At 33.1% G+C, this 14,154-nt stretch overlaps 1 protein-coding gene across 3 annotated transcripts in view; it reads right to left on the minus strand.

Annotated features, from left to right (window-relative positions):
- LOC143202105 (diacylglycerol kinase eta) overlaps positions 1–14,154 on the minus strand; it is a 436,917-nt gene that overhangs the window by 60,268 nt on the left and 362,495 nt on the right. For all 3 annotated transcript variants that reach the window (XM_076413382.1, XM_076413384.1, XM_076413383.1), the window contains one exon: positions 11,745–11,915. In XM_076413382.1, the coding sequence (XP_076269497.1) occupies positions 11,745–11,915 (171 nt within the window). The remainder of the gene's footprint in view (positions 1–11,744; positions 11,916–14,154) is intronic.

The following is a 14,154-nucleotide window of genomic DNA, read 5'->3' on the forward strand; positions in this document are numbered from 1 at the left end:
TCACCATGACTTAAATCTAAATCATGAAAGAGAGGCTGGGTAGTAAGCCATCAATGAAACAAACCTAAAAACTATTTTGAAAGCCTTGATTTTGGATCTATTATTTGAAAGGTCTCTTTATTGCCGAAAAAATATCTTTTATTCAAAAACTCATCACGTTGAGAACACTTAGATAATATGCCACAGTATAAATACTTATTTTTAGCATTTGTAGTAAACGAAATATTGAAATTTATCAATTATAGTTATTGTAATGTAAAATTACTTTATTATGTCTTTATGTAGTCGACGTGTGACTTTCACAGAGTAAAGACGTGTTCGGAGAGACGGTCAGTGAAACGAAACAAAAGTGCAACATCTGTGTCACAAATGCGGCGTTAAAAAAAAGTCTAGCAATAACATTTTACAGACTGGTGAAAAAGTGAAAGTGCGATCGGAAAAAAGGTCAGTTCAGTAGCAAATAAATGCAAAATGCCATAAAATGTTAAGGGTCGATAACTCAATATCTGGACCACAAATGCGGCGTAGGATAATTTGAACCATAAAAATAACAGGATTATTTCAACAATATATAAAAAAAATATCACAGGCGTATCAAATATTGCAGTTTCGAATGTAGAGAACACAACTAGAATCCAGAACGAACAGGCACTCTACAATGCGTGGATGAATGGAAAGTCTGCGCGAGGGAGTCTTTTGAAATTGCATTAACCAATATGCAAAAACAAATAAATGCCCTCCAGCTACAACTAAATAAACAAAGCTCTGACGGCAAGGACAAAACAACGATAAATTACCAAGCCAACAAAAGTATTCCAATTGTTACATACGAAACACATGAAGAAGAAATGCAGAAGAAGTAGGCTATATAATGGTTAAAAATAAAAAAGAAAAGCAAATAAGTCTCCAGGATCTTCACCACAGCAAATAAAAATAAAACAAAATAAAGAAATTAGAATGCCCAGGCCACCCCTAATTATCGTAAGTAATGTTACCGACTTTGACTTGCTATACGAAACACTGAGGTCCAACTATATAATATTCAAAGCAACGGTACTAAACAATAGACAAATAAAACTGAACGCCGAATGTCGTACAATATTCACAAGGATAATAGATTGTTTAGAGTTGCTGAAACTGCAATGGGACTCTTATGAAGAAAAACAATCCAGATACACCAAAGTTATGACAAGAGGGCTTCCATCAACAGCTCAAAGTGAAAAAATTATCGCAGAATTAAACCAAAATGGGCTTAAATGCAACAAATATTTTTAAAAAAGAAAAGACCAAAAATAACAAAGGAGACATTTTAATCCACAAGAAGCCATTACCTCTATTTATGCCTCACCTATAAACAGACCGTACAAGCACCAATAACATTAAATAACACTATCATCCCATATAGCAACAACGCTAAATATCTCGGAATGAATCTCGATGCAAAACTTCGCTAGAAGGAACATATAAAGAAGAAAAGAAAAGAACTGGAATTGAAATATAGGACAATGTACTGGCTGGAAGAAAGTCACAATTATCAGTATATAATAAATTGCTATTATATAAGCAAATATTGAAATCTATATGGACATACAGAGTTCAATTATGGGGATGTTCTGCAAAGAGTAACATAAATAAAATATAAATTTTTCAGAACAAAGTCCTGAGAGGTATATCCAAAGAGGTATTGTGGGTGCACCCAAATACTATAGGACTGATTACCTACATCGAGACCTTCAGATACCCATAGTCAGTCAAGAAATCAAGAGAATTGCAAGGGGGCATGAGGAAAGACTCCATTCTCATACAAATATTGAAATATTGCAACTTTTGGATACCACCAGAACACGACACAGACTCAAAAGAATCAAACCATCTGATCTTATGTAGTGTTGTGTAGTGAGGTGCATATATTAAAAAATTCAGCAGTGAGATGTCTAACCATTATTTCACCAGAGATTGAGTTAGGGCCGAAGGGTCCTTCTAGACGGAGACGACTAGTAACAATGTATTAATTAAATAATAAAAAAAATGTCTTTATGCTTTCTCTCTAGTTCTGGTAAGGTTCTTGGAGAACTATAAAAAAGATCTTTAATTTAGTTTACTCAGTATTTCAGCATTTATAAATATGTAAAGAAATGGGAGGATAAGCAGTCATTAAGCCAAGTCTGTAAATAATAATTTACCATAACATATACTGGCTACTAATTCCCCAAGCGTCAAAACTTTGCTGCAGAATTAATCGATGAAGTTTATTTGTTTATCCTATTTCAGCCAACTGTGGCGCACATTATTTGAATACGCAACGGGATCTCGTTAATTTCTCCAGATTCCCTTCCCTTAATCCTTAATAGCCCCAATCTTAGGCTGTTTACTAACAATAACCAAATAATATCTTAGTTCGGGGAGTTCTCCAAACTTGTTCTCCATTCTCGCAAAGCCGACCACTTCAATAATTAGTTAGTGAAGAGGCCCGAGACATCATGTTTTATTATTTACGAACAGCGTTTATTGATTTAGCAAATTAGTTGGATCAATATTAATGTTGGCGATTGATATTATTTATTTAGAAGGGCAGCTTCTAGTATTAGTATTTTTTTAGAAACTATAAGAGAGACCCTATGTGGAATATACGAGACCTATGAGAAACTATATGGTATCCCCCTAATGGACGTTCCAAGGAACAATTAAACAACGGTCCATTAACAGTTATAATGTTAAGAATTTACAAATAAACACTTAAATAAAATTAAAATTAATTTTAAAAAATTATGTGTGAATAAGTGACCTTAAAGTGATGCTAGGTAACAGGTGAGGCAAAAGTGTGACGTATGTGACCTTTAGTTCAGTTTCGCTTTAACCATCGTGTTGTGTAGACGTCCAAATTTTATTATGGATAAATACAAAATTCAATTAGTCCAAAAATTGATACCGAGAGATCCTGATCAGCGAGTTGAGTATAGTAATGCAATCCTAAGGATACCTGGTGAAAAAGAAGATTTTTCATCTAAATATATGAGATAATGAGCGATGAAGCCCATTTTTTTCTTAGTGACCATCTTAATAAACACAACAGTCGATTTTAGGGAACACAAAATCCTCAATTAGTTCATTAATTATCATTGCATCCAGTACAAAAAAACAAAATAGTAAGTAGTATCCAGTATAGTGTGGTATTCATGCTGGAAACATCATTGGTCCCTTTTTTTTTTTTTGAAAATGACCAATATGTTGCCGTTACTGTTACTGCTGAACGGCACCAAGACATGATTTGAGTTTTTCTTATACTGAAATGGAAGAGCAAGGACTAAAGGACATGTGGCTTCAGCAAGATGAGGCCACAGCGTACACAGCTCGTTCAACAATTCAATTATTGAATGACGTTTATATAATAAGTGGCGATTTAGTATGGCCAGCCAGATCTCCGGATTTAACAGCACCAGACTTTTAAACACCAATTTACACCAGACGATATAAATAATTTCCTTAAGAATATAATTTGAAGGAATTTTGACGCAAAAAAAATCTTCAATGAATCAGAGAACCCACGACTTTAAACAATGTCTGCATTTTGTAAAAACATGTGACTTTGGTTACCCATTATTGGGACTCCCAGTTCGTTTCATAATGAAAGATTGAGTAAACTGGCAGTGACCAGTCAGTGGGCTGTTTAATTTAATTTGGAAATCAATCTATTCTGAAAAGATAACAGGGAAAAAGAGTCCATTTTAATATGCCAAAGCTTGTTTTTCTCCTCCCGCTCGAGCTGCAAGAGGTTAGCTATCTTGCGATATATAAATGGGAAAATATCTCTAAAATATAACTAGCAAGACCGACAGACATTGTACTATTCATTTTTCATACTGAGTGATATATAATAAACTTTATGAATGATTTTTGTTTGAGCATACGTGAAGTGATATCATAGCGATGCATTGATGTTTGAACTGGCAATAATAATAATTTAATTTCATCCCAGTTTTGATTACACTGAAATGTGATGAACATATTTGGTGATGAGCATCATGACGTCTTGAACATATTCTTACTTATGGCGCAGTCTACCAGTATATGATCAAAGATTATATGTAATATGAGACGTTACTGATGATAGCAAATGTATATAGTCCTCAGAATGAAGTATCGTTTGATTAAGCTTAATGCATCGTAATCGCTTACTTACAATTTTCGCACACATATCGATAATGTATTGGTGAAAAAGCTGGCGGCATCGGAGAATATCATTATATTGATTGCCACGGCATTACATCATTGTACCTGTCACTTGATTTCTTGGTTGAATGTTTCAATGATATCCCTCTTCTCCTTTCCAAAATATCAATGGATATTGTGAGGCATCGTAAGAACGATGATTGTCTCGGATCATCTTACAATGTGTTATCTCTATGTTGTATACGTATATCACGACGTTTAAACGGGTGGTCAGCCATAACAACTGTAACTTCATTAAAAGTTACATTGTATAAATACCAAGTGCTCTTCATATGGGACATTTTCTGGTTTAATGATAATAACGTCGCTTTGTAATTTATTGGAAATGGTGTTGAAAAACTTACTCTGCAATGTACTACAATTTCTCTCTTTTCCTTCTGCTCCATGCGGTTGTATAGACAGCGTATATTAATTTTTGCTCCCCATCATACATAAAATGGATTTATAGATAGATAGATCGGCATTAAGTATTGTAAACAAAAAACCAATTTGATGGTATACTTGGACCTGAATCTTGATGATGTTTGGTTTAGTACTATCCTCATTCTGAAGGATTTTTGTTGTTCGAATTGATTCTTATGGGATTCCAAGAGATAGATTCATTTGGAACCAAGATTTGAGTGTACGGATCTAAGGCAAAAATAATTTCTATTGAGATGTAGCTCCAGTTAATAGTGCCTTTAGTGATTCTGATCATATAAATAATACAAAAATAATTTATCAATATAGTATAGTATTTAATTTATCTCATTTATTTCAAATTTTGCTTATTATGACATGCTAACGTGCAATTTATTTTGATATTTTTGATGTGTAATTTTTGATAGTTTAATAAGCTATGAAGTAAAGCTCCGAAGTAGCTCTGAAGTCTGTGACTATGTTCTGTATTAATATTGTGTGTATAATATTACACTATCCGATATAATTCTATATAATAAGGAAAAAACACGTAATGTTTTTTATAAATACAAAAAACTCTTGTCTGATATTAACACAATAATGAATGAGCTATTTTCCAGGATTTACCATGAATACAAAATACTATGTACGATTTAAATGGTGTGAAATTGCATACATGTTAAAGCGACATAAAGGGTTTTGTTAAAATTCACGTCACATTCTGGCCGTATCTTTCCAGGCTACTTGATTAAACTGTTCCATATTAATAACCAAAGGTATTTTTTTTTGTTTTATATCAGCAACCCCCGCGAAACAACCCTCCGAATTTATGGGGGCCAGAGTGTGAGCATTCAAATAATTTTTATTGTGTTTCGCGAAACATTTCGAATACATTCGAAGCGAGAAGCATGAAAAACAACTTTCTCAATTGAATGGGAAACGTTTGAAATTTAGTTCGGAGTCGGAGGTGTTTTATGCTTCACGATTCAATGGGGAATAAGAACTTTGTTTTTGAACTTGTTTTAATTAATATATTATAAATATCATGTATGAGTTATACAATTTATAGGAATAAATCTGACGCATATTTTCTGATTTCTGAACACAAACTGGCTTTGGAGTCTCTTGTTTTCTTATTTTAATTCAGAACTACACAGTTTGCTTTCAAATAAAATTTCCAAGCTAAATCTAATGAATTTTTGGTTATTTTCTTTTAAAAGATGAGATAATTAAATAACGTTGAATTAGTTCCTATCGTTGATGAATAGATGAGTTTGGTGGCAATATAGATAGTTTGGTGTTACTGATTTTATTCGTTTAGTAGATCTATTGCAAACATTTCAGTTGTATTGAGAAAACTGTTAAAATATTCAAATATTTCAGCCCTTTTGAAATTTACGCTTGGTTTAATTTGACAATTACGAAAAAGCGAACTTCTTAACCCCATTCTTCCAGGGGATAAACTTGGATACTGAAATAATGTTCCTCGGAAGCTTCTCGTTTGTAGATAAATGCCATAGACCCATTAGAGATTGTTAACAGCCCAGTTAAAGGAGATGATGATAGGTTATCCAAGCTTGTAGTGGGATTTTAATTTCAGGATACAAGAAAGGTAAGAAAAATTGGACCTAGAAGAATGTGAACTTTCTAGAGGTTATTAAAATAAGAAGTAATTAATACTGTGACCGATATGCGAAAATAAAATGATGTTGAAAGAATGAATGAAATTTAAATGGTTTTGAGGATAATATTAAGGGCTGGTGTTACTGTAACAAAAACAATAAGTTTGTGAGGAAATTAGTGAACTTTCGATCGACATATCCAAGTCTGTATAATTTGCAATTGCGGTTTTGTTTCTCAATTGTGAACTGATTCTACCATCTTAATACCTCAGAACAGAATCCTCGTACAGAAGGATTGGTAAGATAAATGTTCGAAAGAGCCGGATATTAGCCTTTTCTGAATGCACCATCTTAGGGAAAAAAACACGCTACCGCCTTGGCCGATTCGACTGATTACTTAAGAAGTGGATGCCACGTTCTTTTCCTGTTCCAGTCACTAACCTTAAGTACTTGCTCATTCAACTGTACTCTACGGTACATACTCATGCATTTGCATAATTGGATTTAGTTGTAATTTACACTAGAAGGCGATCCATCAGTTATTGGTACTTCGGTTTTCCCTTCCTTAATTCCCAAACCACATGGTTCTTCAATATGAACTATATATGAGGAACAACATTTGTATCAACGGTCAAGACGTATACTGAATTATATTGAACGTTATGTCTTATTTTAAAGACCTTAATTATTGCGTCCAGTACTATGATGAAAGGTGGCAGACAGGCGATACTGTCTTGGTGAATACCGGCTTGGATTTTACGTGAATTTGACTAATCACTTGATACTCAGCTATGCAATCATAGTAACATTCCTGCAGAAGTTTAGTAATTTTTAGAGGAGTACGTTCAGCTTGTAAAACTTCCCAAACTGAAGGTCGGTGTATACAGTCGAAAGGCGAAGGAAAATAAAAAAAGACAATTCGCAATCAAGAAATTCAGCTAGTGATGCCAAATTATCACAGTGGATTAAGTGAGTGACTAGCGAGTTCAAATATGTAAATGGAACGAAGCGAACCTATACCATGTTTACCATGTAGTTCTGCATCCACAAAAAGTCCTTAGAAGGATCTTTTTTAGTACGTCCACTGTCAACAAGTAGTTCCAGCTAAGAAGTAGCCAACGCCATGATGGATATTCTACATGAATTATTTGAAGATATGTCTTGTAAAGGTTACCTAAATTGGCTACAAGAACCGTGCGATTTTAACGTGCTGGAAGATTTTCATGTGGATTTTTCTAAAGTGACAATTTATGTCAATAGGCAATCGACTTATGTATATTAACTTCAACATAATACAGACCATCGGTCAAATTTAGCCAATATCACATGGAGGAATCATTGAAAACTGGAACTATTATATTCCATCCACAATTATGGTTAATACGGAAGTTTTCTCTCGTTAAGGCATCACACAGAGCTCGTTTAATTGCATTTCAATGTGGGTCCCTTCATATTGGAAAAATCAAATGTTATCAAAATTAGTACATATCGTTTAAAATAAAAAAAAGAAACTCACCTAAGGTTTACCCTATTTTTTATTTCTTATATTTTGTAGAATTAATGCTAAAAGGGAATATTTTTTAAATATCCAATGTTTTTATTTCGTAATAGAGATATTTTATACATAATACTATTGTTTCACAGAAATTCACTAAAAGCAAAACAGGCAAAGTTCTACTGTTGGCTAAGTGTATGAATAATGTTTTAATTGACATGTTATTGGAACTATTTAGTATCAAGTTTAAAATTGATTTTTAAATTGCTTCAAATATTGTCTAAGGTTGGGGAAAAGTAGCTTCAGGTTTTTCTGCAAAGTAGTTTAATGTCTAATAACATGTTAAAGCGCGTTTGAAGAGTTGTCCATATAATACTGTAGATTATATATACTGTATATATTATGTCTTTAAACTGGATATTCCAGTAGGTCATTTTTGTTCATTTATTTTCTTGTTCTTGAAAAGAGAAAATGGAGGGTAGGTTTATCGAAATTTGTGTGGTATTAGTGATATAATCGCTTAAATAATCGTTGGTGTCAAAATTATTTTGCTTCTTTTATTCCAGTGATTTCGATGCGAAAATTGAGATGAAAAAAATCATCTCGCGAAGTCTTTACAAAATAAAACGTTGCCATTTATCAAAAGATATATGGCTCGATACTCAGGTTCCAAATTAAGTAACAGATACATATTTAATGGACCGAGTATATATTTGTAAGTCGCTGGTAAAACCGAACGATATATTACCATTTTCAAATGAATGATAATGAATTTTTATTTAAATAAAATATTAAATGAATCACCTACGCTAATACTATGTGGAAAAAATTGTTGTTGAAGCCCGGAAAAGCTTTACAAACAAATGAAAACCCACACTGACATCAAAGAAGGTCTGAGTATTTGGTGGGATTGGAAAATAATTACACCAATCTACGAAAAAATTTACGTTCATTGTCTGAAAGCTTACTTTATGATTTTCCGCTTAGTTATGAAAAGAAAATACCTTTTTTTGGTATAAAGTTTGCTTTTGTGATAGTTATAGTAATAATATTTATATTTAATGTTTTTATGAATTTTAATTAATTTTAATTCATTTAAAATACCGTAGAATCAGAGTGGGGTTTAAACGTTCACACAGCGCTGATAGATGGCACTAGAGTGATATACAACGATCAGGTATGTTGTACAAATCTAGAATACCTTAAAATGTCGTTAAAATACGAATTAAATACATCTCACGTTCTCTGTGAAGCCTACGAAGCATATTTTAACTGTTCGAAACCCACATGTTGCTTGTAATAATTGTAAAAGATGTTTGGAAGGTAATCAGCAACTTTTAATTAAATGGTGAATTAAATATAATACACATATTAAATTTTATTTCTATATTTTAGGTTGGTATCGAGGTGAGAAAAGGTCAATGAAATTTGCAACACCAAGAATCTGGCAACAACCAAAAGATCACGTTAACGACTGCTACTTTTGCTTTGTGAACCCGAGTAAAAGACGTAGAGGTAAAAACGCAAAACCTATCGAATGTCCTGATATGGAATCTTCTTCTGCTCCAGTCGCACATGATCTGACACGACAAAAAACGCGGAACGCGGAAAAGTAGCTCATCTCTTAGTTCTCATAAAAGTAATTCCGATAAGGAGATTTTACCTACACCATAACAACCAAAACACCATCTTACTAGTACAGAATATTTTAATGATTTAATTTGTGATTTAAATTTGACACAAAGTACAGCAGCGCTTTTAGGCTCTCAGCGGAATTTGCTTGATGATGTTAACAAAAAGCTAGTTGAAAATATACTAAATATTTTTAAGGCCATAGGCTGCAAGATGTCATTAAAAGTTCATATGTTGCATGCTCATTTAGATAATTTCAAAAACAACATGGGAGCGTATTCAGGAGAGCAGGAAGAATGTTTTCACTACGACATTATGAGCTTCGAACTACGTTATGAAGGCCAATACAATGAAAACATGATGGGAGACTATATTTGGGGTTTATTAAGAGATAGTGTCTATGAATATAAAATAAAAAGTAAAAGCATGCACTTTTAAATTATTTTCTACTTTTTTGTAAGTTATTTTGATAGTAAAATTTAATAAAAATAATTAAAATGTTCAGTTAAGTGGTTTCATTTTCAATTAAAAATTAACACCACAGATTTTGAAAAATATCGTTCAAGCGGGTTCCTAAATAAAAAAGCAAAGTTTTTCATGCCATATATATTTTTCGTCTAATTACGGCCTAAAGAATTGGAATTTAATGCTTTAAAGTCAAAGTAAAATTTTGTGTTGACCCGTGTAATTTACCATGAGCAGCTCAAACATCGTTAAATTAATAATTGGATTCCCTATTGTCAGCAACTAATTCAATTTAAGCAAGCATCACGACAGCGTTAAATCACATACATCTTCAGAGTTTATCAAAAATTGAGGGAGAGTGGCTGGAAAGTCTCCAGAAATATTTATTTGTTCTTTGTTGTACCTAGTACGGCCCGTGATCCTATTTCCTCTTGGATTCTTAAAATAATTATCTTGGTATTTTCATTGTTCGGCCCATTTCGTGGCTTTTAATGCAGGTTTAATTGATTTATGGAGATTTTCAATCTCGCGATTAGCCTATGGGCGTATGCTGATTTTTGTTCCTATGTTTCTTGCTAGACTGTATAATGCAGCAGATTCGAACTATTGATCTTTATTTGTTAATAACCTTGACGGTACACTAACTAGCGAACGGCTAATTTTCCTGCAGATATTTCTCTTGTTTGGAATCATCTCCATCCAGGATGTGAACAAATCAATCATTGTTAGGCAGTCGGAATATCCATCTGACGTTCGAAAAGGGGCAACTATATTAATGTGAACTATAGCTCACACTCTAACAGAATAATTTTATTTAAAAGACTGACTTCAAGAAAAGACTTCACTGATTTGCAAGGTAGATGTTATCAACAGACAACCTTTCGATATTTTGTTATGGCTTCTTAAACACATGTTCCGCCAGTAGGTTATTTCAATTTTTGCCGCTTCTACTGATTACATTTCATATTGATTACATTTTTTTATCAATAAAATTTTGTAAGTACTAAAATATTGTAATGTAATAAAAATATTATTTTATACGAGTATAGTTCTAAGATATTGGAAATTTAATAACAGTTTCAAGACTCGTTTTTCTACATGTATGTAATAATGATTTTTACATGAGAAAGACAGAAAATATATTTGGGTCATATTTGCCATCTCCTACAACTAGGGAGCATACTATTGGAAAATCCAATACTCATGCTACATTTCTTGCGAATATGCTCTTCTCTTGAAGATAGTTAAGATGGCTAGCGTTATTTGTTAGCCTTTCTCTATAAGAAATTCAATAACTTTAAGATCAACTATGGTACTCTATATATCTACTATACATCTATTGTATATCCCGCCTGATTACCATTTATTAGGGTTTCTACAAAAAATACGGTATCTACTCTTAACGGTGTGAAACTGGTATAAAGACAGGTCTGTGAAAAAAACTCTCAGAGAAATGGCAATGATTGTACTATAACAATAGCAAAAGTTAAGGATTAAAACGAGCCTTATATTACTGAATAGTAATTGAAAATTATATGAATAAATTCGTTTTGAAAACCATGAAAAAAAAACTGAAATAATTGGGATAAATGATGTCTAAACTGTGTGACATGGAATTTAATAAATTTGAAACTAAATCTATGCAGTTATACAACTTATAGCCCCGTTTATCGTGAGATTTTGCTATATTTCCATTCGAAATTTTGACGCCCATCGGTGAGCTTTATTAATGGATTCATTGTCACGTCACTAGCCACGTTCATAGTAAATAATCGCCTTTATTCTGCGAAAACGGTCCCGTATCTGGCCGATACATTTCTGGCCATCCGGCTGTGGCGGCGGTTCGCTGGCGCTGAACGCAATCAATTCTGCCGTAGCGACGCTGTAAAATGTAGACTCACCAGATTGCGCAGGGCCTTTTTCAGGCTATTGGCGCGGTTATTAAGGGCGTCCTTTTCGCGTTCCATGAACCGTGACGTTCTGCGATGCTTCCGAAAGTTGAAGTTGCTCAGGTCCTTCTCGCACTTTTCACTTTTGCCGCGATCGAACGAGATTTCGCTGTCGGTGTCGTCCTGGAATAAAATGAACATCACATTTTAAAATGCAGAAGGCTATATCGATGAATTAAAAAAAACGTTATTATGTGTTTGCTTGTTATCTTAATAAAACAAGAGTAATTTCAATAAGATGCTTATTACGTGTATTATAATAAGTGCTTCTGTTGCGACGCAATTTTAGTTATTTATATTTAAAGAAGTCGTTTAAATTTAAGTTTACGAAAATTGTAATATTTTTTCTTTTTGTATAGTTTAGGGGTCTAATTTATTAGACCATTAAACTGTTTTTCCTAATATTTATTATGGGAAAAGAGAGGCAACATATAATATCGCATGGTATCAAATGTCTGGTGATAACATTCCAACCAAGAAAGCATTATACAATTGGCTAGTTGTTGAGTGTTTAGAATATTGGGGTTTCAAGTACAGAGGCTGATGGACGAAGCCTGTTAGAAGTTATACCTATCTATATATTACACCTATAACCAAAAACATCAAGAAGGTCTGAAATTGTGGAATTTTCGAGAATTCCTTAAGGGTATGAAACACACTTGTTCTATCGGCGTGAGAAGTTCTTAGCTAGAAGAGTTATCCCACTTGGATATTCTGAACGAATCGGTGTACACAAAAGAGTTTTCTGTACCACCCTTGGCCACCACCATCAAGAACCCGATTGAGGAACTTCAGCGATAAAACACGACGCATTCAGAACGAGAAGCAGCATTGTTAACAGCATTGATGAACTAATTGACCAGAATAAAATAATTTAATAATAAAATAATTAAGAATTAATATTTTTGATAAAACACTGTAGTGAATGAAGAATTGACTGAATATTTGAAACTACGAAGAACATGAGAATTAGACAGAATTAAGGAGATAGAATTGATAAGGAAATGTATCAGAATTACTAAATAATTATGAGAATTGGCAAGTAAAAATTACTGAAGAATTGGACCAGAAGACCAGAATGTTGAAGAATAAAAAAATATCGAGAATTAGTCAAGAATCAAAATCTATTAAATTCCTGTGTCAGTGATCTCCAAAACTAGGCATACGATTAAGTAGGTCCATCATTTCCATCTAATTAATTTCCCCAGAACGCATTGATTAATATCTTTAAGTGTCTATATTTTTTATTATTAATTAAATTAAACGACTCGTCTTTGGATATTAATCTACACAAAGAAGAGAGAAAATAAATTGCATTTAATTTACAACATTGTTTTCTCTCCAACATCTCAACAGTTTTTATAAGGTTTTAATTATGTTAAATAAGTAAGTTAAGTTAAGTATTTTAAAATTGTCTGATGTAAAATGTAAGATTGGATACCAGTCAATATCTTTTTTTCTTTATTAAAATATATATACACTTACACACTACAAAAAACTTGAGATTCTCACATTAAAATCTGGATACACTAGCACTATACCTGCTTTGGCACAAACAACATTGATATGACAAAGAAGGATTTCTAACATTAGGTGTACCGGAAAGTCACTACCGTTTTTCTTTTCAGAAAAACTACATAATTTTCAAGAAAAGTGTGTAATTTATTTTTTCAAAGTATTGATCATTTGGTTCTATGTATCTTAACCACCTTTCATACAATTTATAGATGCCATCCCAAATAAACTGTTTGTCCCTTGAGCAAAAGCATTTATCGAGCCATTTTCGAACCTCTTTGAAATTGGTGAAGTGCTGCTCTGTAAGTGCGTCTCCCATTGATACGAAAAGTTGATAATCGGATGTGGCAAGGTCTCCAGAGTACGGCGGGTGTAATAATTTGCCCCATCCAAGTGCTTCCAAAGCTTTTTTGGCCGGTTTTGCATCATGAGGCAAGACGTTATTGTGCTGTAAAGTCACTTTATCGTATGTTAGGTCCACTCTGAACGATTTTCGTTCAATGAATGGTTCAAATTAATCATTTGTTGTCGGTAGCGATCACTATTAAATATTCGACCAGGTTTCAACAATTCGTAATATACCACACTATTCTGATCCCACGACATACAGAGCATTATTTTGCGACCAAAATGATTTGGCCTTTCAGTTTTGGACGGTTTTGCCAGGTCATAACCATATTTTTTTGCGTCTTTTCAAAATAAATCTACTTATCCTCTTATAAGGATCTGTTTTCTTTATATGAGCTGTTCGGCACAGCTTGGCGTTCGGGGTCATTCCTAAATATTTTACTGTGTTAGCATATGCCATTAATAATATCCATATTTATTGTAATATGTGTTGAATTCT

Source organism: Rhynchophorus ferrugineus, unplaced genomic scaffold (genome assembly GCF_030347505.1).
Source record: "Rhynchophorus ferrugineus isolate W39M unplaced genomic scaffold, kcgeb_rfMv2 rfM9, whole genome shotgun sequence".
NCBI lineage: Eukaryota > Metazoa > Arthropoda > Insecta > Coleoptera > Curculionidae > Rhynchophorus > Rhynchophorus ferrugineus.